General features: G+C 47.1%; 1 protein-coding gene across 4 annotated transcripts in view; it reads left to right on the top strand.

Annotated features, from left to right (window-relative positions):
* CSPG5 (chondroitin sulfate proteoglycan 5) overlaps window positions 1-27,880 on the top strand; it is a 52,918-nt gene that overhangs the window by 11,847 nt on the left and 13,191 nt on the right. For 2 of the 4 annotated variants that reach the window (XM_069959193.1, XM_069959196.1), the window contains exons 3-4: window positions 25,355-25,543; window positions 27,565-27,721. In XM_069959193.1, the coding sequence (XP_069815294.1) occupies window positions 25,355-25,543; window positions 27,565-27,721 (346 nt within the window). The remainder of the gene's footprint in view (window positions 1-25,354; window positions 25,544-27,564; window positions 27,722-27,880) is intronic. The other 2 variants (XM_069959195.1, XM_069959197.1) reach the window with 1 other exon arrangement.

Genomic DNA, 27,880 nt, shown 5'->3' on the forward strand with positions numbered 1-27,880 from the left:
GTCAGGAGGAAGAGGAGCTACCTCTTTAGCCAATGATAGGCTGAGGTCTTCCCCTGATGTATTTCAGAAGAGCTGTGACATATAGTCCCAGTAGACCTGCTATGGGCGGCCGTGATGTTTTTGGCTATTGATGTCAACATAGTCTTGATACTTTATTTGTATATTTTTGGTTATCCAGACCCTGAATCTCACATATATATATATTTGTCTCAGACAGATGATAAATCTGAGCCATTGCGTAGGAGGAGAAGCCAATAAAAACCTCTCCACTTCCATCACTTTCTCCCGTGAAGCGATTTTCTTCTTCTTTTCCTAAATTCCTGCAGTAGATTCGTCTGCTTCACATGGAAAGAATTTCTTGTGCTCTGACATCTCCTGGCAGAACCTGCTGTCAACGACTGACGCCTCTGACCGCCAAGGAGAAGCAGAATATCCGGAGGGAAACTTCCTATGTGTTACTGCTGATCTCTAGTAAATGGATAAGCTGTATTCTCAGTGATGTCACTGATCTCTAGTGATGGATAGGCTGTATTCTCAGTGATGTCACTGCTGATCTCTAGTGATAGGCTGTATTCTCAGTGATGTCACTGCTGATCTCTAGTGATGGATAGGCTGTATTCTCAGTGATGTCACTGATCTCTAGTAAATGGATAGGCTGTATTCTCAGTGATGTCACCGCTGATCTCTAGTGATGGATAGGCTGTATACTCGGTGATATCACCACTGATCTCTAGTGATGGATAGGCTGTATACTCGGTGATATCACCACTGATCTTTAGTGATGCATAGGCTGTATACTCGGTGATATCACCGCTGATCTCTAGTGATGGATAGGCTGTATTCTCAGTGATGTCACTGCTGATCTCTAGTAAATGGATAGGCTGTATTCTCAGTGATGTCACTGCTGATCTCTAGTGATGGATAGGCTGTTTTCTCAGTGATGTCACTGATCTCTAGTGATGGATAGGCTGTATTCTCTGTGATGTTACTGCTGATCTCTAGTGATGGATAGGCTGTTTTCTCAGTGATGTCACTGCTGATCTCTAGTGATGGATAGGCTGTTTTCTCAGTGATGTCACTGCTGATCTCTAGTGATGGATAGGCTGTTTTCTCAGTGATGTCACTGATCTCTAGTGATGGATAGGCTGTATTCTCTGTGATGTTACTGCTGATCTCTAGTGATGGATAGGCTGTTTTCTCAGTGATGTCACTGCTGATCTCTAGTGATGGATAGGCTGTTTTCTCAGTGATGTCACTGCTGATCTCTAGTGATGGATAGGCTGTATTCTCAGTGATGTCACTGCTGATCTCTAGTGATGGATAGGCTGTTTTGTCAGTGATGTCACTGCTGATCTCTAGTGATGGATAGGCTGTATTCTCAGTGATGTCACTGATCTCTAGTGATGGATAGGCTGTTTTCTCAGTGATGTCACTGCTGATCTCTACTAAATGGATAGGCTGTATTCTCAGTGATGTCACTGCTGATCTCTAGTAAATGGATAGGCTGTATTCTCAGTGATGTCACCGCTGATCTCTAGTGATGGATACTGTATTCTCAGTGATGTTACTGCTGATCTCTAGTGATGGATAGGCTGTTTTCTCAGTGATGTCACTGCTGATCTCTAGTGATGGATAGGCTGTTTTCTCAGTGATGTCACTGATCTCTAGTGATGGATAGGCTGTATTCTCTGTGATGTTACTGCTGATCTCTAGTGATGGATAGGCTGTTTTCTCAGTGATGTCACTGCTGATCTCCAGTGATGGATAGGCTGTTTTCTCAGTGATGTCACTGCTGATCTCTAGTGATGGATAGGCTGTATTCTCAGTGATGTCACTGATCTCCAGTGATGGATAGGCTGTATTCTCAGTGATGTCACTGCTGATCTCTAGTGATGGATAGGCTGTATTCTCAGTGATGTAACTGATCTCCAGTGATGGATAGGCTGTATTCTCAGTGATGTCACTGCTGATCTCTAGTGATGGATAGGCTGTATTCTCAGTGATGTCACCGCTGATCTCTAGTGATGGATAGGCTGTATTCTCAGTGATGTCACTGATCTCCAGTGATGGATAGGCTGTATTCTGAGTGATGTCACCCCTGATCTCTAGTGATGGATAGGCTGTATTCCCAGTGATATCACCGCTGATCACTAGTGAGGGATAGGCTGTATTCTCAGTGATGTCACCGCTGATCTCTATTGATGGATAGGCTGTATTTTCAGTGATGTCACTGCTGATCTCTAGTGATGGATAGGCTGTATTCTCAGTGATGTCACTGCTGATCTCTAGTGATGGATAGGCTGTATTCTCAGTGATGTCACTGATCTCTAGTGATGGATAGGCTGTATTCTGAGTGATGTCACCCCTGATCTCTAGTGATGGATAGGCTGTATTCTCAGTGATGTGACTGATCTTTAGTGATGGATAGGCTGTATTCTCAGTGATGTGACTGATCTTTAGTGATGGATAGGCTGTATTCTCAGTGATGTCACCGCTGATCTCTAGTGATGGATAGGCTGTATTCTCAGTGATGTCACTGATCTCTAGTGATGGATAGGCTGTATTCTCAGTGATGTCATTGCTGATCTCTAGTGATTGATAGGCTGTATTCTCAGTGATGTCAATGATCTCTTGTGATGGATAGGCTGTTTTTCCAGTGATGTCACTGATCTCTAGTAATGGATAGGCTGTTTTCTCAGTGATGTCACTGCTGATCTCTAGTGATGGATAGGCTGTATTCTCAGTGATGTCAATAATCTCTAGTGATGGATAGGCTGTAATCTCAGTGATGTCACTGATCTCTAGTGATGGATAGGCTGTATTCTCAGTGATGTCACTGCTGATCTCTAGTGATGGAAAGGCTGTATTCTCAGTGATGTCACTGCTGATCTCTAGTGATGGATAGGCTGTATTCTCTGTGATGTCACTGATCTCTAGTGATGGATAGGCTGTATTCTCAGTGATGTCACCGCTGATCTCTAGTGATGGATACTGTATTCTCAGTGATGTCACCGCTGATCTCTAGTGATGCATAGGCTGTATTCTCGGTGATGTCACTGCTGATCTCTAGTGATGGATAGGCTGTATTCTCTGTGATGTCATTTCTGATCTCTAGTGATGGATAGGCTGTATTCTCTGTGAAGTCACTGATCTCCAGTGATGAATAGGCTGTATTCTCAGTGATGTCACTGCTGATCTCTAGTGATGGATAGGCTGTATTCTCAGTGATGTCACTGATCTCTAGTGATGGATAGGCTGTATTCTCAGTGATGTTACCGCTGATCTCTAGTGATGAATAGGCTGTATTCTCAGTTATGTCAATTATCTCTAGTGATGGATAGGCTGTATTCTCAGTGATGTCACTGCTGATCTCTAGTGATGGATAGGCTGTATTCTCAGTGATGTCACCGCTGGTCTCTAGTGATGGATAGGCTGTATTCTCAGTGATGTCACTGATCTCTAGTGATGGATAGGCTGTATTCTCAGTGATGTCACTGCTGATCTGTAGTGATGGATAGGCTGTATTTTTAGTTATGTCACTGCTGATCTCTAGTGATGGATAGGCTGTATTCTCAGTGATGTCACTGATCTCTAGTAATGGATAGGCTGTATTCTCAGTGATGTCACAGCTGATCTCTAGTGATGGATAGACTGTAGTCTTAGTGATGTCACTGATCTCTAGTGAGGGATAGGCTGTATTCTCAGTGATGTCACTGATCTCTAGTGATGAATAGGCTGTATTCTCAGTGATGTCACTGCTGATCTTTAGTGTTGGATAGGCTGTATTCTCAGTGATGTCACTGCTGATCTCTAGTGATGGATAGGCTGTATTCTCAGTGATGTCAATAATCTCTAGTGATGGATAGGCTGTATTCTTAGTGATGTCACCGCTGATCTCTAGTGATGGACAGGCTGTATTCTCAGTGATCTCACTGATCTCTAGTGATGGATAGGCTGTATTCTTAGTGATGTCCCCGCTGATCTCTAGTGATGGATAGGCTGTATTCTCAGTTATGTCAATTATCTCTAGTGATGGATAGGCTGTATTCTCAGTGATTTCACCGCTGATCTCTAGTGATGGATAGGCTGTATTCTCAGTGATGTCACCGCTGATCTCTAGTGATGGATAGGCTGTATTCTCAGTGATGTCACTGATCTCCAGTGAGGGATAGGCTGTATTCTCAGTGTTCTCACTGCTGATCTGTAGTGATGGATCGGCTTTATTCTCAGTGATGTCACCGCTGATCTCTAGTGATGGATAGGCTGTATTCTCAGTGATGTCACCGCTGATCTCTAGTGATGGATAGGCTGTATTCTCAGTGATGTCACTGATCTCCAGTGAGGGATAGGCTGTATTCTCAGTGTTCTCACTGCTGATCTGTAGTGATGGATAGGCTGTATTCTCAGTGATGTCACCGCTGATCTCTAGTGATGGATAGGCTGTATTCTCAGTGATGTCACCGCTGATCTCTAGTGATGGATAGGCTGTATTCTCAGTGATGTCACCGCTGATCTCTAGTGATGGATAGGCTGTATTCTCAGTGATGTCACTACTGATCTCTAGTGATGGATAGGCTGTAGTCTAAGTGATGTCACTGATCTCCAGTGATGGATAGGCTGTATTCTCAATGATGTCACTGCTGATCTCTAGTGATGGATAGGCTGTATTCTCAGTGATGTCACCGCTGATCTCTAGTGATGGATGGGCTGTATTCTCAGTGATGTCACTGATCTCCAGTGAGGGATAGGCTGTATTCTCAGTGTTCTCACTGCTGATCTGTAGTGATGGATAGGCTGTATTCTCAGTGATGTCACCGCTGATCTCTAGTGATGGATAATCTGTATTCTCAGTGATGTCACCGCTGATCTCTAGTGATGGATAGGCTGTATTCTCAGTGATGTCATCGCTGATCTCTAGTGAGGGATAAGCTGTATTCTCAGTGTTCTCACTGCTGATCTGTAGTGATGGATAGGCTGTATTCTCAGTGATGTCACCGCTGATCTCTAGTGATGGATAGGCTGTATTCTCAGTGATGTCACTACTGATCTCTAGTGATGGATAGGCTGTAGTCTAAGTGATGTCACTGATCTCCAGTGATGGATAGGCTGTATTCTCAATGATGTCACTGCTGATCTCTAGTGATGGATAGGCTGTATTCTCAGTGATGTCACCGCTGATCTCTAGTGATGGATGGGCTGTATTCTCAGTGATGTCACTGCTGATCTCTAGTGATGGATAGGCTGTATTCTCAGTGATGTCACCACTGATCTCTAGTGATGGATAGGCTGTATTCTCAGTGGTGTCACCGCTGATCTTTAGTGATGGATAGGCTGTATTCTCAGTGATGTCACTGCTGATCTCTAGTGATGGATAAGCTGTATTCTCAGTGATGTCAATGATCTCTAGTAATGGATAGGCTGTATTCTTAGTGATGTCACCGCTGATCTCTAGTGGTGGATAGGCTGTATTCTCAGTAATGTCACTGCTGATCTCTAGGGATGGATAGGCTGTATTTTCAGTGATGTCACCACTGATCTCTAGGGATGGATAGGCTGTATTCTTAGTGATGTCACTGATCTCCAGTGATGGATAGGCTGTATTCTCAATGATGTCACTGCTGATCTCTAGTGATGGATAGGCTGTATTCTCAGTGATGTCACCGCTGATCTCTAGTGATGGATGGGCTGTATTCTCAGTGATGTCACTGATCTCCAGTGAGGGATAGGCTGTATTCTCAGTGTTCTCACTGCTGATCTGTAGTGATGGATAGGCTGTATTCTCAGTGATGTCACCGCTGATCTCTAGTGATGGATAATCTGTATTCTCAGTGATGTCACCGCTGATCTCTAGTGATGGATAGGCTGTATTCTCAGTGATGTCATCGCTGATCTCTAGTGAGGGATAAGCTGTATTCTCAGTGTTCTCACTGCTGATCTGTAGTGATGGATAGGCTGTATTCTCAGTGATGTCACCGCTGATCTCTAGTGATGGATAGGCTGTATTCTCAGTGATGTCACTACTGATCTCTAGTGATGGATAGGCTGTAGTCTAAGTGATGTCACTGATCTCCAGTGATGGATAGGCTGTATTCTCAATGATGTCACTGCTGATCTCTAGTGATGGATAGGCTGTATTCTCAGTGATGTCACCGCTGATCTCTAGTGATGGATGGGCTGTATTCTCAGTGATGTCACTGCTGATCTCTAGTGATGGATAGGCTGTATTCTCAGTGATGTCACCACTGATCTCTAGTGATGGATAGGCTGTATTCTCAGTGGTGTCACCGCTGATCTTTAGTGATGGATAGGCTGTATTCTCAGTGATGTCACTGCTGATCTCTAGTGATGGATAAGCTGTATTCTCAGTGATGTCAATGATCTCTAGTAATGGATAGGCTGTATTCTTAGTGATGTCACCGCTGATCTCTAGTGGTGGATAGGCTGTATTCTCAGTAATGTCACTGCTGATCTCTAGGGATGGATAGGCTGTATTTTCAGTGATGTCACCACTGATCTCTAGGGATGGATAGGCTGTATTCTTAGTGATGTCACTGATCTCTAGTGATGGATAGGCTGTATTCTCAGTGATGTCGCTACTGATCTCTAGTGATGGATAGGCTGTATTCTCTGTGATGTCACTGATCTTTAGTGATGGATAGGCTGTATTCTTAGTGATGTCACTACTGATCTCTAGTGATGGATAGGCTGTATTCTCAGTGATGTCACTGCTGATCTCTAGTGATGGATAGGCTGTATTCTCAGTGATGTCAATAATCTCTAGTGATGGATAGGCTGTATTCTTAGTGATGTCACCGCTGATCTCTAGTGATGGACAGGCTGTATTCTCAGTGATCTCACTGATCTCTAGTGATGGATAGGCTGTATTCTTAGTGATGTCCCCGCTGATCTCTAGTGATGGATAGGCTGTATTCTCAGTTATGTTAATTATCTCTAGTGATGGATAGGCTGTATTCTCAGTGATTTCACCACTGATCTCTAGTGATGGATAGGCTGTATTCTCAGTGATGTCACCGCTGATCTCTAGTGATGGATAGGCTGTATTCTCAGTGATGTCACTGATCTCCAGTGAGGGATAGGCTGTATTCTCAGTGATGTCACCGCTGATCTCTAGTGATGGATGGGCTGTATTCTCAGTGTTCTCACTGCTGATCTGTAGTGATGGATAGGCTGTATTCTCAGTGATGTCACCGCTGATCTCTAGTGATGGATAGGCTGTATTCTCAGTGATGTCACCGCTGATCTCTAGTGATGGATAGGCTGTATTCTCAGTGATGTCACCGCTGATCTCTAGTGATGGATAGGCTGTATTCTCAGTGATGTCACTACTGATCTCTAGTGATGGATAGGCTGTAGTCTAAGTGATGTCACTGATCTCCAGTGATGGATAGGCTGTATTCTCAATGATGTCACTGCTGATCTCTAGTGATGGATAGGCTGTATTCTCAGTGATGTCACCGCTGATCTCTAGTGATGGATGGGCTGTATTCTCAGTGATGTCACTGATCTCCAGTGAGGGATAGGCTGTATTCTCAGTGTTCTCACTGCTGATCTGTAGTGATGGATAGGCTGTATTCTCAGTGATGTCACCGCTGATCTCTAGTGATGGATAGGCTGTATTCTCAGTGATGTCACCGCTGATCTCTAGTGATGGATAGGCTGTATTCTCAGTGATGTCATCGCTGATCTCTAGTGAGGGATAAGCTGTATTCTCAGTGTTCTCACTGCTGATCTGTAGTGATGGATAGGCTGTATTCTCAGTGATGTCACCGCTGATCTCTAGTGATGGATAGGCTGTATTCTCAGTGATGTCACTACTGATCTCTAGTGATGGATAGGCTGTAGTCTAAGTGATGTCACTGATCTCCAGTGATGGATAGGCTGTATTCTCAATGATGTCACTGCTGATCTCTAGTGATGGATAGGCTGTATTCTCAGTGATGTCACCGCTGATCTCTAGTGATGGATGGGCTGTATTCTCAGTGATGTCACTGCTGATCTCTAGTGATGGATAGGCTGTATTCTCAGTGATGTCACCGCTGATCTCTAGTGGTGGATAGGCTGTATTCTCAGTGATGTCACCGCTGATCTCTAGTGATGGATGGGCTGTATTCTCAGTGATGTCACTGCTGATCTCTAGTGATGGATAGGCTGTATTCTCAGTGATGTCACCACTGATCTCTAGTGATGGATAGGCTGTATTCTCAGTGGTGTCACCGCTGATCTTTAGTGATGGATAGGCTGTATTCTCAGTGATGTCACTGCTGATCTCTAGTGATGGATAAGCTGTATTCTTAGTGATGTCAATGATCTCTAGTAATGGATAGGCTGTATTCTTAGTGATGTCACCGCTGATCTCTAGTGGTGGATAGGCTGTATTCTCAGTAATGTCACTGCTGATCTCTAGGGATGGATAGGCTGTAATTTCAGTGATGTCACCACTGATCTCTAGGGATGGATAGGCTGTATTCTTAGTGATGTCACTGATCTCTAGTGATGGATAGGCTGTATTCTCAGTGATGTCGCTACTGATCTCTAGTGATGGATAGGCTGTATTCTCTGTGATGTCACTGATCTTTAGTGATGGATAGGCTGTATTCTTAGTGATGTCACTACTGATCTCTAGTGATGGATAGGCTGTATTCTCAGTGATGTCACTACTGATCTCTAGTGATGGATAGGCTGTATTCTCAGTGATGTCACTGATCTCTAGTGATGGATAGGCTGTATTCTCAGTGATGTCACTGCTGATCTTTAGTGACCATTCTCGTTTTGTTACCTAACATTTAGTTTGTGAGAAGCCTTAGAAAGTGACAAGCAATATACTCCCATTGTCTGGCTGCGGGTCGGTAGCAGTGGGTACATCAGGATCATATCTGTTTGCCTTACTCCGGCTCTTACAGCATCATGTGATATAAATTATAACCTCCGGATATGGAGTCAGATTCCGTGGTCACAGTCAGTAGCTGGCGCACATTTTGCTGTCGATTCCCTGCGATCAATTATAACCAGATTTCCTTCCTGCCGCCTCTCCTGCCACATGCGTCTTGTGTGAAGTTTGTAGACGTCTCCAAAGTGTCTGCAGGGTCCACCTGGGGGAGAACAGTCACTTATGCCACTGCCTGTGAGTCCTGGAGGTCTCCTTGTATATTATGGAGACTTGGGGCAATCCAGAAGAGCTGGAATATCATCCAGTGCCCAGAACCGTGGTATCATACAGAGCTGTAATGTGCCATACAGTGCCCAGGACTATAATGTCATACAGAGCTGTAATGTGCCATATAGTGCCCAGGACTATAATGTCATACAGAGCTGTAATGTGCCATACAGTGCCCAGGACTATGGTATCATACAGTGCTGTAATGTCCCATACAGTGCCCAGAACTGTGGTATTATACAGAGCTGTAATGTCCCATACAGTGCCCAGGACTATAGTGTCATACAGAGCTGTAATGTGCCATACAGTGCCCAGGACTATAGTGTCATACAGAGCTGTAATGTGCCATATAGTGCCCAGGACTATAATGTCATACAGTGCTGTAATGTCCCATACAGTGCCCAGGACTATAGTGTCATACAGAGCTGTAATGTGCCATATAGTGCCCAGGACTATAATGTCATACAGTGCTGTAATGTCCCATACAGTGCCCAGGACTATGGTATCATACAGTGCTGTAATGTCCCATACAGTGCCCAGGACTATGGTATCATACAGTGCTGTAATGTCCCATACAGTGCCCAAAACTGTGGTATTATACAGAGCTGTAATGTGCCATACAGTGCCCAGGACTATAATGTCATACAGAGCTGTAATGTCCCATACAGTGCCCAGGACTATAGTGTCATACGGAGCTGTAATGTGCCATACAGTGCCCAGGACTATGGTATCATACAGAGCTATAATGTGCCATACAGTGTATGGTATCATACAGAGCTATAATGTGCCATACAGTGCCCTGGACTCTAGTGTCATACAGAGCTGTAATGTGCCATATAGTGCCCAGGACTATAGTATCATACAGAACTGTAATGTGCCATACAGTGCCCAGGACTATAGTGTCATACAGAGCTGTAATGTGCCATATAGTGCCCAGGACTATAGTGTCATACAGTGCTGTAATGTGCCATACAGTGCCCAGGACTATAGTGTCATACAGAGCTGTAATGTGCCATACAGTGCCCAGGACTATGGTATCATACAGAGCTGTAATGTGCCATACAGTGCCCAGGACTATAGTGTCATACAGAGCTGTAATGTGCCATATAGTGCCCAGGACTATAGTATCATACAGAACTGTAATGTGCCATACAGTGCCCAGGACTATAGTGTCATACAGAGCTGTAATGTGCCATATAGTGCCCAGGACTATAGTGTCATACAGAGCTGTAATGTGCCATACAGTGCCCAGGACTATAGTGTCATACAGAGCTGTAATGTGCCATACAGTGCCCAGGACTATGGTATCATACAGAGCTGTAATGTGCCATACAGTGCCCAGAACTATGATATCATACAGAGCTGTAATGTGCCATACAGTGCCCAGAACTATGGTATCATACAGAGCTGTAATGTACCATACAGTGCCCAGAACTATGGTATCATACAGAGCTGTAATGTACCATACAGTGCCCAGGACTATGTTATCATACAGAGCTGTAATGTGCCATACAGTGCCCAGAACTGTGGTATCATACAGAGCTGTAATGTGCCATACAGTGCCCAGGACTATAGTGTCATACAGAGCTGTAATGTGCCATACAGTGCCCAGGACTATGGTATCATACAGAGCTGTAATGTGCCATACAGTGCCCATGACTATAGTGTCATACAGAGCTGTAATGTGCCATACAGTGCCCAGGACTATAGTATCATACAGAGCTGTAATGTGCAGTGCCCAGGACTATGGTATCATACAGAGCTGTAATGTGCTATACAGTGCCCAGGACTATGGTATCATACAGGGTTGTATTAGTTATATAAAGTGTCCCAGTAGTGCCATACAGTGCACAGGTGTCTCCCCCTTGTGGTGGAAACAGAGGCTATATGCTTAAAGGCTTCATAGTCTTCTGTGGTGAGGCAGGGGTGGCATAATGTGTGGTATCTGGGGACCCTGCCTCTCTCCTTTCCCCAATACAAGTCAGTACTTATTGTTGCAGAAAACTAGTCCGACCACATTGATGTCCATGGGAGGAAGAAAATGTGATACTCCAATTACGGTAGCTTTGTCTTCTGAGACTGTGCCGGGCTGTGCTGAGATGACATAGAGCTAAAGGAACCTTCACACCATGATTTTGCCCTCCGAGGCACAGATACATTGGCACCAGAGTCTCATAATAGAAGGACATACAGGAATTACAGTAAAGTGATCTCTGTGTCAGCCACACTGTCCCCTGAACACAGCCATAAAGCCTCCAGTGTCCTCTGCACCATCCCGTCAGCTTAACAATGCCCGCTAATACCACTGTACAGCACCAGCACTGCCAGATAGTGTCCAACAGAGAGTAATCAACACATAAAGTGCCATACAGTGCACATACTATACCGCTATATGATTAACACAGACTGCCAAACAGTGCACATACTATACCTCTATATGATTAACAAAGACTGCCATACAGTGCACATACTATACCGCTATACGATTAACACAGACTGCCATACAGTACACATACTATACTGCTACACTGATTAACACAGACTACCATAAAGTGCACATACTATACTGCTACACTGATTAATATAGACTGCCATACAGTGCATATACTATACTGCTACACTGAATAACACAGACTGCCATACAGTGCACATACTATACCGCTATACTGATTAACACAGACTGCCATACAGTGCACATACTATACCGCTATACTGATTAACACAGACTGCCATACAGTGCACATACTATACCGCTGTACCGATTAACACAGACTGCCATACAGTGCACATACTATACTGCTACACTGATTAACACAGACTGCCATACAGTGCACATACTATACTGCTACACTGATTAACACAGACTGCCATACAGTGCACATACTATACCGCTATACCGATTAACACAGACTGCCATACAGTGCACATACTATACCACTATACTGATTAACACAGACTGCCATACAGTGCACATACTGTACCGCTATACTGATTAACACAGACTACTATAGAGTGCACATACTATACCGCTATACCAATTACCACAGACTACCATACAGTGCACATACTATACCGTTATACTGATTAACACAGACTACCATACAGTGCACATACTATACTGCTACACTGATTAACACAGATTGCCATACAGTGCACATACTATACCTCTATATGATTAACACAGACTACCATACAGTGCACATACTATACCGCTATACCATTAACACAGACTGCCATACAGTGCACATACTGTACCGCTATACTGATTAACAGACTGCCATACAGTGCACATACTATACCGCTATACGATTAACACAGACTACCATACAGTGCACATACTATACCGCTATACTGATTAACACAGACTGCCATACAGTGCACATACTATACTGCTACACTGATTAACACAGACTGCCATACAGTGCACATACTATACCGCTATACTGATTAACACAGACTGCCATACAGTGCACATACTATACTGCTACACTGATTAACACAGACCGCCATACAGTGCACATACTATATCGCTATACTGATTAACACAGACTACTATACAGTGCACATACTATACCGCTATACCGATTACCACAGACCACCATACAGTGCACATACTATACCGCTATACTGATTAACACAGACTGCCATACAGTGCACATACTATACTGCTACACTGATTAACACAGACTGCCATACAGTGCACATACTATACTGCTACACTGATTAACACAGACTGCCATATAGTGCACATGCTATACTGCTACACTGATTAACACAGACTGCCATACAGTGCACATACTATACCGCTATACTGATTAACACAGACTGCCATACAGTGAAGACATAATACTGTACATCTGCGTAATAGTGCAATATTAAAAATATTGTATGATGTCACAGTAACACCGCTATATATATATATATGTGTGTGCGTGTGTGTTTTTACTACTGACTTATGCAAAGGGGACCACTCTCTCTCCATTCTCCCATTCAGTGGTGTTTCCATCAGTTGGATCCCCACAGATCAGGTAATCCTGTAGATAGGGGTAGGTTGTATAGGTGGGAATACCCCTTTATTGTCCTTCATGCTGATCATAAAAGTCTATGAAGAGGGGAATGGAAGGAGGATACAGAGAGAAGCGGAGAAGCTGCTGATGCCTCTAGTAAGTGTTATACCCCCCCCCCCCCTCCCCCGAACTGGATCCACAGCTTACGCTGCTTAGAACTGCTCTATAATGTCCTCCATTCTGCGGCTGTATAAATATAGGCCCTACCACTTTTTGAAATTTTGTGATGCAGATAGTACCAGTTCGAGGGCAAATACTTTATGCCTTACTGGATGGTCAGCAACTGGTCAGTGAGTGGTCGGGATTTCTGGCATGAGCCGTTATACCGGTATATATATATATTATTCTCCCACCACATGACTGTATATTGTAATGTTACAGTTATCTGTTATATAATGTATGACGCTTCCTATGCAGCCGTCCCCCCTCCTCCTCCCGGTCCTCAGTTAACTTCTTTGCAGTCTCAGGTTGTTTCCTCTTCTTTGATTTGCCATTATACCATTTTCTACCCGGTGATAACCGGGTCACTGTGCTCGGCGTACATGGAAGCGGCGCTGTGAAAGGGTCTCAGTGGCATTGTACCTTCTTTACCTTCTTTACCATGAGAACTGTGAATCTGTGGAACAGTCTACCACAGGATCTGGTCACAGCAAAAACAGTAGAGGGCTTCAAAACAGGGCTAGACAAGTTCTTAGACCAAAATAATATAGATGCATATGTATAGAACATATCACCCCTCCCCCTTCCCTGTATCCATCCCCTCCTTGGTTGAACTTGATGGACATGTGTCTTTTTTCAACCGTATTAACTATGTAACTATGTAACTATGTACCAGAGACAGACTGGCATTGTGGTGATGACGGCCTCAAAGACGGCTAATCACTGGAGATTTACACTGACCCCTGGGCGCTCACCACTGCCGCTGCCAACCTACTAATTGTATTTGGCAAGAGCCGGGGCCTGCTCAGTCCTCAGCCTGTAACTAGAGCAGCCATGAAAGATGGGAGCGGCCGGGTTCTGCCAGCAACTCGGCTACAAGGGGCTTTTTGAAGTTTTGTGATGTAAATCACCCCTCACCACCATCACCTCGAAGTAAAAGCTTCAGAGATGTTCCTGGATACTGATACTGGGTAATATAAATGAGACTACAAGTACCAGCATGCATACATAATGTTAATGAGTATCAAGTACTGTTAATATTGCTATTAAAATGAATAAAATAATTAAAAGGCATACATACATACATGGAAATATTGTACTACTGCCCCCTATGTGCAAGAATATATCTACTATAATACTGCTCCTATATACAAGAATATAACTACTATAATACTTCTTCCATATACAAGAATATAACTACTATAATACTGCTCCTATATACAGAAATATAACTACTATAATACTGCTCCTATATACAAGAATATAACTACTATAATACTTCTTCCATATACAAGAATATAACTACTATAATACTGCCCCCTATATACAAGAATATAACTACTATAATACTGCTCCTATATACAGGAATATAACTACTATAATACTGTCCCCTATATACAAGAATATAACTACTATAATACGGCTCCTATATACAAGAATATAACTACTATAATACTGCTCCTATATACAGGAATATAACTACTATAATACACGAACTGGAGAGAATGGAACCGCTGCACATCCCATCTATGGCTGATACTAATGCCGCTAGGCCTATATTAAAAAATCAACACCAGAGTGTCTGTATATGAATTGATCAAGCCATATTGCCCCGTGTACCACCGCGCAGGTCCTCTGGTCCACACGGGTCCCTACGCTAACTCCACACCGTGTCGGTCAGCGACCGCCAACCCCGCAACACGGGGCAATATCGCTTGATCAATTCATATACAGACACTCTGGTGTTGATTTTTAATATAGGCCTAGCGGCATTAGTATCAGCCATAGATGGGATGTGCAGCGGTTCCATTCTCTCCAGTTCGTGTTTTGCAATTCTCCCTCTCTGAACAGCTAGCACTCCTTTATAAGACCCACATGACCAAAATTAGCAGGATATGCCTGTGCTCACATGTCTGGACCCTATGTCTTCCCCATTCTGTGAGAGCAGCAATGGTAAGTGTAATACCATATCCATACTTGTGTCGTTTGGGGGCAGCCTTCCCCGCCGGTGGTGCTGGCTGGGTTTTGGTGGGGCTTTTTGGGTCTGGTCCTGTGACATTGGGGTTGCAGGGCCGTTCCATGGCCTCCCTTCCCTGCACGTGCAAGCTTTGCGGGGTTGGCGGTCGCTGACCGACACGGTGTGGAGTTAGGGTAGGGACCCGTGTGGACCAGAGGACCTGCGCGGTGGTACACGGGGCAATATGGCTTGATCAATTCATATACAGACACTCTGGTGTTGATTTTTAATATAGGCCTAGCGGCATTAGTATCAGCCATAGATGGGATGTGCAGCCGTTCCTTTCTCTCCAGTTCGTATAACTACTATAATACTGCTCCTATATACAGGAATATAACTACTATAAGGGTATAAACCCACACACCGTATATGCAGCAGATATGCAACAAATATGCAGCAGATTTGTTGGTACAGATTTGATGCTGTGTTCAGTTATTTAAATCTAATCTGCTGCGATTTTGCTGCGAGTTTGCTGCGAGTTTGCTGCGTATCGCAGCTGTAAATACGCTACATATACGGTGTGTGGGTTTATACCCTAATACTGCTCCTATATACAAGAATAATACTACTATAATACTGCTCCTATATACAAGAATATAACTACTATAATAATGCTCCTATATACAAGAATATAACTACTATAATACTGCTCCTATATACAAGAATATAACTACTATAATGCTGCCCCCTATATACAGGGATATAACTACTATAATACTGCTCCTATATACAAGAATATAACTACTATAATACTGCCCCATATATACAAGAATATAACTACTATAATACTGCTCCTATATACAAGACTATAACTACTATAATACTGCTCCTATATACAAGAATATAACTACTATAATACTGCTCCTATATACAGGAATATAACTACTATAATACTGCTCCTATATACAAGAATATAACTACTATAATACTGCTCCTATATACAAGAATATAACTACTATAATACTGCTCCTATATACAAGAATATAACTACTATAATACTGCTCGTATATACAAGAATATAACTACTATAATACTGCTCCTATATACAAGAATATAACTACTATAATACTGCTCCTATATACAAGAATATAACTACTATAATGCTGCCCCCTATATACAGGGATATAACTACTATAATACTGCTCCTATATACAAGAATATAACTACTATAATACTGCCCCATATATACAAGAATATAACTACTATAATACTGCTCCTATATACAAGACTATAACTACTATAATACTGCTCCTATATACAAGAATATAACTACTATAATACTGCTCCTATATACAGGAATATAACTACTATAATACTGCTCCTATATACAAGAATATAACTACTATAATACTGCTCCTATATACAAGAATATAACTACTATAATACTGCTCCTATATACAAGAATATAACTACTATAATACTGCTCGTATATACAAGAATATAACTACTATAATACTGCTCCTATATACAAGAATATAACTACTATAATACTGCTCCTATATACAAGAATATAACTACTATAATACCGCCTGCTATCTTCTCGGTCAGTCAGTAATACAGAATTGATGACCTGTGTTCCTGTATATTAGGGATATAATTGTCCGTCACAGGGCAGTATATAGGGATCTGTCTTTGGTTCTCTGACATTATGTTGCTGGAGGAGAGATGCTCTGCAGGTTGTCACAGCTTTCTTCTTCCTCCACCTTTCTTGCTTCCCTGCAGCCTCCTGACATTGTGTGTCTCTATTGTTATCTTCTAATCTATATCCTCTTTATCTCTTTGCTGGAGTCTGGGGTCCTGGTGGAGCTCTGTGTAGTCCACATTGTGTGTGTGCGGGTTGGGGGGGGGGATCACTGGGGTCACCGGGGACACTACAAGGGCGCAGTATTGGTTTTAGTAACGCTCAGTCCTGACCCCCCTGCGCCTTTCTCCTGCCCTTGTCTTCTCTTCTTCTTCTTTCCTCCCCTCCCTGGATAAATCAGTTTGTTTTCTCATCTCAATCACCTTGAGGGTCTTAAGAATCTCATCGAGTCTCCTCTCCGCCTCGGCTTCCTACGTGCCCATAAATATTCATGATGCAAAAGAGCGACATTAGTGCAAAGGAAGCGATTTCTTTTTATAGAGACAGTCGGTGCTGGCAGCAGCAGAGCCCGGGCCGGGGCAGGCGGTGCAGGGAAATCTGCAGGGATCCTGTTATATAGTCTATTATCTGGTGCTGAAGGCCATGGAGGTGCAAGTGTTACCTGCCCCACATCCGCCATCATCTCCTCACCTTGTCCATTCATCAGACGTATGGAGACAGGCTGTGATGGCATGCTGGGAGGTAACCTGTATACTGGGGGTCAGTAGCTAGGAGTATAGGATGAGGCTGTCCCTTCTTCATTTGGGCTCTTGTTCACACCTGATAGATGTCGTTGTTATGGGCTACCAGCCATCCATCCAGCCAGAGATGCATCACAAGGCTCCATCCATGTATATCAGGATCAGTGACAGCCAGTAGTGCGAGTGTACAGCACAGTATATATCACAGGGAACAGCATAGTGTACAGCACCTTATACAGCACCTTGTACAGCACAGTATATATCACAGGGAACAGCATAGTGTACAGCACCTTATACAGCACCTTGTACAGCACAGTATATAGCATAGTATACAGTGCAGTATATAGCATAGTGTACAGCACAGTATATAGCATAGTATACAGTACAGTATATAGCATAGTATATAGCACAATGTAGAGCACAGTATATAGCATAGTGTATAGCACAGTATATAGCATTGTATATAGTGCAGTATATAGCATAGTGTACAGCACAGTATATAGCATAGGGTACAGCACAGTATATAGCATAGTATACAGTACAGTATATAGCATACTGTACAGCACAATATATAGCATAGTATACAGTACAGTATATAGCATAGTGTATAGCACAGTATATAGCATTGTATATAGTGCAGTATATAGCATAGTATACAGTACAGTATATAGCATAGGGTACAGCACAGTATATAGCATAGTATACAGTACAGTATATAGCATAGTGTACAGCACAGTATATAGCATAGTATACAGTACAGTATATAGCATAGTATACAGTACAGTATATAGCATAGTGTATAGCACAGTATATAGCATTGTATATAGTGCAGTATATAGCATAGTATACAGTACAGTATATAGCATAGGGTACAGCACAGTATATAGCATAGTATACAGTACAGTATATAGCATAGTGTACAGCACAGTATATAGCATAGTATACAGTACAGTATATAGCATAGTATACAGTACAGTATATAGCATAGTGTACAGCACAGTATATAGCATAGTATACCGTACAGTATATAGCATAGTGTACAGCACAGTATATAGCATAGTATACAGTACAGTATATAGCATAGTATACAGTACAGTATATAGCATAGTGTACAGCACAGTATATAGCATAGTATACAGTGAGGCTGGATGTTTCTGTGATGTTTCTACTCACTGATCTTGGTTCTAACTTGTTCATATTTAATGGCAGCTTGTGTTCTGTGCTCGCGTGCCATCCAGCAGTGTATGCATGACTGCACTACAAGGCCCAGAAAGTGTCCTGACAGAGGAGCTAAGACCGACACCTACAGCAGCGGCAGTAGCGGCTCAGGCTGAAGAGACTGCTGCAACTGGGGGGTAACTCATCAGCCTTAGAGACCCCCCTCTATTACTGCTCAGGGGTAACTCACCCACCTCAGGACCCCCATTGGTGTTATGTGCCCCCTCTACTATTGCTCTGGGGTAACTCACACACCTCAGGACCCCCATTGGTGTGATGTGCCCCCTCTACTATTGCTCTGGGGTAACACACACTCAGGACCCCCATTGGTGTGATGTGCCCCCTCTATTACGGCTCAGGGGTAACTCACACACCTCAGTGCCGCCATTGGTGTGATGTGCCCCCTCTATTACTGCTCAGGGGTAACTCACACACCTCAGGACCCCCATTGGTGTGATGTGCCCCCTCTATTACTGCTCAGGGGTAACTCACACACTCAGCGCCCCCATTGATATGAAATGCCCCCTCCACTATTGCTCCGGGGTAACTCACACACTCAGCGCCCCCATTGATATGAAATGCCCCCTCCACTATTGCTCTGGGGTAACACACACCTCAGGGCCCCAATTGGTGGAATGTGCCCCCTCCACTATTGCTCTGGGGTAACTCACACACTCAGCGCTCCCATTGATATGATATGCCCGCTCCACTATTGCTCTGGGGTAACTCACACACCTCAGGGGGGGGGGGTGTCTCCTCATCTTCACCTCCCAATGTGAATATTTATGATTTATTCAGGAGGTAAAAACTCCTTGTGAGAGCCGGCATTGCACTGTGTCCGGGGGTAGCCGGGGGTAGCCGGGGATTCACCACAGGGATTGTCTGACCTCTTTAACAACACAGCGAATCAATGTGCAAAATCTCCAGGAAATTGTGTTTATTATCGGACATTGATTTCCTGCAGAATCCCAGAGTCCAGGGTATTCACCAGAGGAGGCGAGCTGGGGTCAGGGTGACGCACACGACTATTACAGCACTCACAGCAGCACAAAGTACTTAAGCCTAGTAAGGGCCACCGCCAGTATCTAATCCAAGTCCCAAACCTCAAAGAAAAAGATGAGTGATGGCGATACATACCCCCCAGGAGCTCTACATGTGTGGGGCAGAGATATACATAACTTCCATGATCACTAGTAACAATAGGTACAGTAGTGTCTCCATGTACAGTCGTAACAATAGGTAAAGTAGTGTCTCCATGTACAGTTGTAACAATAGGTACAGTAGTGTCTCCATGTACAGTTGTAACAATAGGTACAGTAGTGTCTCCATGTACAGTTGTAACAATAGGTACAGTAGTGTCTCCATGTACAGTTGTAACAATAGGTAAAGTAGTGTCTCCATGTACAGTCATAACAATAGGTACAGTAGTGTCTCCTCCTATTAACTAATGATAGAGATTGGGTCAGCTAATTCCAGAAGGTTCTTATACTGACCAATGGCCTTACTGCCTGGCTCTTGCTCGTCCTTGTGTCCTCCAGGTGTCTGCCGCCTGCCCGTCCTTGTGTCCTCCAGGTGTCTGCCGCCTGCCCGTCCTTGTATCCTCCAGGTGTCTGACGCCTGCCTGTCCTTGTATCCTCCAGGTGTCTGCCTCCTGCCCGTCCTTGTATTCTCCAGGTGTCTGCTTCCTGCCCCTCCTTGTATCCTCCTGGTGTCTGCCGCCTGGCTGTCCTTGTTTCCTCCAGGTGTCTGCCTCCTGCCCGTCCTTGTATCCTTCAGGTGTCTGCCGCTTGCCCGTCCTTGTATCCTTCAGGGGTCTGCTGCCTGCCCGTCCTTGTATCCTCCAGGCGTCTGCCGCCTGCCTGTCCTTGTTTCCTCCAGGTGTCTGCCGCCTGCCCGTCCTTGTATCCACCAGGTGTCTGCCTCCTGCCCGTCCTTGTATCCTTCAGGTGTCTGCCGCTTGCCCGTCCTTGTATCCTCCAGGTGTCTGCCGCCTGCCCGTCCTTGTATCCTCCAGGTGTCTGCTCCCTCCTTGTCCTTGTATCCTCCAGGTGTCTGCCGCCTGCCCGTCCTTGTATCCTCCAGGTGTCTGCCGCCTGCCCGTCCTTGTATCCTCCAGGTGTCTGCTCCCTGTCCGTCCTTGTATCCTGCAGGTGTCTGTCGCCTGCCTGTCCTTGTATCCTCCAGGTGTCTGCTCCCTGTCCGTCCTTGTATCCTGCAGGTGTCTGTCGCCTGCCTGTCCTTGTATCCTTCAGGTGTCTGCCGCCTGCCCGTCCTTGTATCCTCCAGGTGTCTGCCGCCTGCCCGTCCTTGTATCCTCCAGGTGTCTGCCGCCTGCCCGTCCTTGTATCCTCCAGGTGTCTGCCGCTTGCCCGTCCTTGTATCCTCCAGGCGTCTGCTGGCTGCCCGTCCTTGTATCCTCCAGGTGTCTGCTCCCTGCCCGTCCTTGTATCCACCAGGTGTCTGCCGCCTGCCCGTCCTTGTATCCTCCAGGTGTCTGCCGCTTGCCCGTCCTTGTATCCTCCAGGTGTCTGCCTCCTGCCCGTCCTTGTATCCTTCAGGTGTCTGCCGCCTGCCCGTCCTTGTATCCTTCAGGTGTCTGCTGCCTGCCCATCCTTGTATCCTCCAGGTGTCTGCTCCCTGCCCGTCCTTGTATCCTCCAGGTGTCTGCTGCCTGCCTGTCCTTGTATCCTCCAGGTGTCTGCCTCCTGCCCGTCCTTGTATCCTCCAGGTGTCTGCTGCCTGCCTGTCCTTGTATCCTTTAGGTGTCTGCCGCCTGCCCGTCCTTGTATCCTTTAGGTGTCTGCCGCCTGCCCGTCCTTGTATCCTCCCGGTGTCTGGTCCCTGCCCGTCCTTGTATCCTCCAGGTGTCTGCCGCCTGCCCGTCCTTGTATCCTCCAGGTGTCTGCTCCCTGCCCGTCCTTGTATCCTCCAGGTGTCTGCCGCCTGCCTGTCCTTGTATCCTCCAGGTGTCTGCTCCCTGTCCGTCCTTGTATCCTGCAGGTGTCTGTCGCCTGCCTGTCCTTGTATCCTCCAGGTGTCTGCTCCCTGTCCGTCCTTGTATCCTGCAGGTGTCTGTCGCCTGCCTGTCCTTGTATCCTTCAGGTGTCTGCCGCCTGCCCGTCCTTGTATCCTCCAGGTGTCTGCCGCCTGCCCGTCCTTGTATCCTCCAGGTGTCTGCCGCCTGCCCGTCCTTGTATCCTCCAGGTGTCTGCCGCTTGCCCGTCCTTGTATCCTCCAGGCGTCTGCTGGCTGCCCGTCCTTGTATCCTCCAGGTGTCTGCTCCCTGCCCGTCCTTGTATCCACCAGGTGTCTGCCGCCTGCCCGTCCTTGTATCCTCCAGGTGTCTGCCGCTTGCCCGTCCTTGTATCCTCCAGGTGTCTGCCTCCTGCCCGTCCTTGTATCCTTCAGGTGTCTGCCGCCTGCCCGTCCTTGTATCCTTCAGGTGTCTGCTGCCTGCCCGTCCTTGTATCCTCCAGGTGTCTGCTGCCTGCCTGTCCTTGTATCCTCCAGGTGTCTGCCTCCTGCCCGTCCTTGTATCCTCCAGGTGTCTGCTGCCTGCCTGTCCTTGTATCCTTTAGGTGTCTGCCGCCTGCCCGTCCTTGTATCCTTTAGGTGTCTGCCGCCTGCCCGTCCTTGTATCCTCCAGGTGTCTGCCGCTTGCCCGTCCTTGTATCCTCCAGGTGTCTGCTGGCTGCCCGTCCTTGTATCCACCAGGTGTCTGCTCCCTGCCCGCCCTTGTATCCACCAGGTGTCTGCTGCCTGCCCGTCCTTGTATCCTCCAGGTGTCTGCTCCCTGCCCGTCCTTGTATCCACCAGGTGTCTGCCGCCTGCCCGTCCTTGTATCCTCCAGGTGTCTGCCGCTTGCCCGTCCTTGTATCCTCCAGGTGTCTGCCTCCTGCCCGTCCTTGTATCCTTCAGGTGTCTGCCGCCTGCCCGTCCTTGTATCCTTCAGGTGTCTGCTGCCTGCCCGTCCTTGTATCCTCCAGGTGTCTGCTCCCTGCCCGTCCTTGTATCCTCCAGGTGTCTGCTGCCTGCCTGTCCTTGTATCCTCCAGGTGTCTGCCTCCTGCCCGTCCTTGTATCCTCCAGGTGTCTGCTGCCTGCCTGTCCTTGTATCCTTTAGGTGTCTGCCGCCTGCCCGTCCTTGTATCCTTTAGGTGTCTGCCGCCTGCCCGTCCTTGTATCCTCCAGGTGTCTGCTCCCTGCCCGTCCTTGTATCCTCCAGGTGTCTGCCGCCTGCCCGTCCTTGTATCCTCCAGGTGTCTGCTCCCTGCCCGTCCTTGTATCCTCCAGGTGTCTGCCGCCTGCCTGTCCTTGTATCCTCCAGGTGTCTGCTCCCTGTCCGTCCTTGTATCCTGCAGGTGTCTGTCGCCTGCCTGTCCTTGTATCCTCCAGGTGTCTGCTCCCTGTCCGTCCTTGTATCCTGCAGGTGTCTGCCGCCTGCCCGTCCTTGTATCCTTCAGGTGTCTGCCGCCTGCCCGTCCTTGTATCCTTTAGGTGTCTGCCGCCTGCCCGTCCTTGTATCCTCCAGGTGTCTGCCGCCTGCCCGTCCTTGTATCCTCCAGGTGTCTGCCGCTTTCCCGTCCTTGTATCCTCCAGGCGTCTGCTGGCTGCCCGTCCTTGTATCCTCCAGGTGTCTGCCCCCTGCCCGTCCTTGTATCCACCAGGTGTCTGCCGCCTGCCCGTCCTTGTATCCTCCAGGTGTCTGCCGCTTGCCCGTCCTTGTATCCTCCAGGTGTCTGCCTCCTGCCCGTCCTTGTATCCTTCAGGTGTCTGCCGCCTGCCCGTCCTTGTATCCTTCAGGTGTCTGCTGCCTGCCCGTCCTTGTATCCTCCAGGTGTCTGCTGCCTGCCTGTCCTTGTATCCTCCAGGTGTCTGCCTCCTGCCCGTCCTTGTATCCTCCAGGTGTCTGCCGCCTGCCTGTCCTTGTATCCTTTAGGTGTCTGCCGCCTGCCCGTCCTTGTATCCTCTAGGTGTCTGCCGCCTGCCCGTCCTTGTATCCTCCAGGTGTCTGCCGCTTGCCCGTCCTTGTATCCTCCAGGTGTCTGCTGGCTGCCCGTCCTTGTATCCACCAGGTGTCTGCTCCCTGCCCGCCCTTGTATCCACCAGGTGTCTGCTGCCTGCCCGTCCTTGTATCCACCAGGTGTCTGCTGGCTGCCCGTCCTTGTATCCACCAGGTGTCTGCTCCCTGCCCGCCCTTGTATCCACCAGGTGTCTGCTGCCTGCCCGTCCTTGTATCCTCCAGGTGTCTGCCGCTTGCCCGTCCTTGTATCCTCCAGGTGTCTGCCGCCTGCCTGTCCTTGTATCCTCCAGGTGTCTGCCGCCTGCCCGTCCTTGTATCCTCCAGGTGTCTGCCTCCTGCCCGTCCTTGTATCCTCCAGGTGTCTGCCACCTGCCTGTCCTTGTATCCTCCAGGTGTCTGCCGCCTGCCCGTTCTTGTATCCTCCAGGTGTCTGCCGCCTGCCCGTCCTTGTATCCACCAGGTGTCTGCCGCCTGCCCGTCCTTGTATCCTCCAGGTGTCTGCCGCCTGCCTGTCCTTGTATCCTCCAGGTGTCTGCCGCCTGCCCGTCCTTGTATCCTCCAGGTGTCTGCCGCCTGCCTGTCCTTGTATCCTCCAGGTGTCTGCCGCCTGCCCGTCCTTGTATCCTCCAGGTGTTTGCCGCCTGCCCGTTCTTGTATCCTCCAGGTGTCTGCCGCCTGCCTGTCCTTGTATCCTCCAGGTGTCTGCCGCCTGCCTGTCCTTGTATCCTCCAGGTGTCTGCCTCCTGCCTGTCCTTGTATTCTCCAGGTGTCTGCCGCCTGCCTGTCCTTGTATCCTCCAGGTGTCTGCCGCCTGCCCGTCCTTGTATCCACCAGGTGTCTGCCGCCTGCCCGTCCTTGTATCCTCCAGGTGTCTGCCGCCTGCCCGTCCTTGTATCCTCCAGGTGTCTGCCGCCTGCCTGTCCTTGTATCCTCCAGGTGTCTGACGCCTGCCTGTCCTTGTATCCTCCAGGTGTCTGCCGCCTGCCTCTCCTTGTATCCTCCAGGTGTCTGCCGCCTGCCCGTTCTTGTATCCTCCAGGTGTCTGCCGCCTGCCTGTCCTTGTATCCTCCAGGTGTCTGCCGCCTGCCTGTCCTTGTATCCTCCAGGTGTCTGCCGCCTGCCTGTCCTTGTATCCTCCAGGTGTCTGCCGCCTGCCTGTCCTTGTATCCTCCAGGTGTCTGCCGCCTGCCCGTCCTTGTATCCACCAGGTGTCTGCCGCCTGCCCGTCCTTGTATCCTCCAGGTGTCTGCCGCCTGCCTCTCCTTGTATCCTCCAGGTGTCTGCCGCCTGCCTGTCCTTGTATCCTCCAGGTGTCTGCCGCCTGCCCGTCTTTGTATCCTCCATGTTTGATCTCCTGTCTTTGTTGTTTTGCAGGTGTAATACCCAGGACTACATATGGCACAAGGGGCTGCGCTGCGAATCCATCATCACCGACTTCCAGGTCATGTGTGTGGCTGTGGGCACCGCCGCACTCGTCGTCCTCCTCCTCTTCATGATGACAGTCTTCTTTGCCAAAAAACTTTATCTACTCAAAACCGAGAACTACAAACTACGCAAAAGAAAGTAAGTGACCCCCTATGCCCCTCCTCTGCGTAATGTATCTAAGCTGGGTTCACATGCTGGAGGTCACAGGACAGAGAATGTGCCAGCTTCATTGTTTCTGACCTGTTATATGTAATGTATAGCGGCATTAATGGCTGCTGCTGGATTTAAAGCTACTTTTGTGTCCGTTAAAAAAAACACATCCATTTCGATCCGTTTTTTTAATAATGGAAGTCAATAGAAAAATGGATCTAAAAGGATGACACACAATTGCATCCATTTTTTGCATCTGTTTTTTCCGTTGAACGGATCGCAAAAACGCAGTGTGAACCCAGCCTAAGCCGATCATGTATTGTCTGCTGAATCTAAGTTTATCATGTTTGATACTGTCTTCTGAATCTAAGCTTATCATGTGTGATACCGTCTGCTGAGCTGCTGTATCTAAGCTGATCATATGTGACACTGTCTGCTCAACTGTTGTTCCTATGCTTATCATGTGTGATACTGCTTGCTGAATCTAAGCTTAATATGTGTGATACTGTCTGCTGAACCTAAGCCTATCATGTGTGATACTGTCTGCTGGCTGCTGTATCTAAGCCGATCATGTGTGATACTGTCTGCTGGCTGCTGTATCTAAGCCGATCATGTGTGATACTGCCTGCTGAATCTAAGCCTATCATGTGTGATACTGTCTGCTGAGCTGCTTTATCTAAGCCTGGTGTGTGGAAAGCTGTCTGCTGAGCTATGTATCTATGCCTGGTGTGTGATACAGCCTTTGCGGACACATAGCACTGCACCCCCATCGTATAAAGTTACTTGGAGCAGTGACTTGGATACTTGGAGAAGCTTCACCCTCCTCCTCCTCCCTCCAGAGAACTTCATCAATGGACATAGATTTTTGGCCCTTTGTAGTCGTTGTGTCCGGTGGTTGTTGGTGGAAGCTTTTCATGGCCACTTCGGACAAAGCCCCATCTGTCGGCCCCCAGAATAAGGAGCCCCTGCTGGGCAGCAGCTGTCTGCGGGCTGCGGTGGGGGTGTGTGTGGTGTATTGTGGCTGTTCTGCCAGGCGGAGGTGGCCATTGTGCGGCTGGAGGGGGGGATCCGCTTTTCACCACAAGCCCCATGTTGTGTGCCGGAATTTTAGACACTTCTCCCCAACTATAGAAGGTTTGGCTAAACTTGTATCACGGCCCCCTGCGGTTCGGCAGCAGCTGAAGATGGAGGAACCGTCCACCCTGCAAGGGAATTATATGACCTGCCGGCATCTTAAAGGACCAGGCACCCATTGTTCTCATAAACCCTGCATGATCCTTATAGCGTGTAGGTGCATTGTGTACGCAGTCTCTTACCTGTACTACATGTATACTCAGAGCTGTCAGCTGGGAGTTGTAGTTTTGCGACAGCTGGAAAGCCCCAGTGACCTAGACAATATTGGCCAAGGACTGTTTAAGGGCGAACAACTGCAGGAGTCATCATATAGCATGGCGGAATTGTCTCTCCCTTCCCCCATAAGGAAGAACATGGCGGCCTTGGAGATCATGTAAATTTGTTATGGCGCCTAACTCTATCAGGGGCCTAATCCTCTGTTTATATAGGGATTTGCATTGGGAGGAGGGGTAATGTGACCCCTGATACAATCCTATACACAGGCTGCTATGGCCTTGTTGCACCTGTTCCTATAAATGGACTGAGCGTGTGCAGCTGCTTCTCCTACAGGGTGGGGTACCAGACACCCCTATTTCTGTAATCATGGGGGTCCACCTAGTATCTATGGCAAGACATGGCAGAATAGCTTAGTAGCCCTCACCTTGTGGACTAACACTAGTCAGGGTTGGGATAAGGCTCAGGGCCCACCAGAATCGGCACATGTAGACCCCTATGTTGGGATCCCCTGTCCTCTGGGAGGCCATGCAGTAGCAGAGTGTGAGTGGCTGATACCAGAGAGCAGATGCTTGTGATGGCTGAACATCTATGTACATCTCTATGGTACTCATATGTAGAATATAATGTTTGGCGCGGTGCTAACACTTCTTCTCTCACAGCAGGTACCGGACTCCCTCCGAGCTCCACAACGATAATTTCTCGCTCTCTACCATTGCGGAAGGCTCACACCCAAATGTAAGGAAACTATGCGACACTCCATCTAAACTGTCCCCCCATGTCCGTGCCATGGCTTACTATGATAACGTTATCTGTCAGGTAACTCGTCTGTTTCATGTCTACCCCTCTGCATGCTGAAAGCCCCCCACTGTGCAGGGTGGGTTCAGAGAGCCGGGGCCGCTGCACGTCACCCCCAGATCTCCTACAGCATGAGCCCCCGGGATATCACCTCATACACTAACTATAGACTAGGGAAGG

The sequence above is a fragment of the Dendropsophus ebraccatus genome, chromosome 2 (assembly GCF_027789765.1).
Source record: "Dendropsophus ebraccatus isolate aDenEbr1 chromosome 2, aDenEbr1.pat, whole genome shotgun sequence".
Lineage (NCBI taxonomy): Eukaryota > Metazoa > Chordata > Amphibia > Anura > Hylidae > Dendropsophus > Dendropsophus ebraccatus.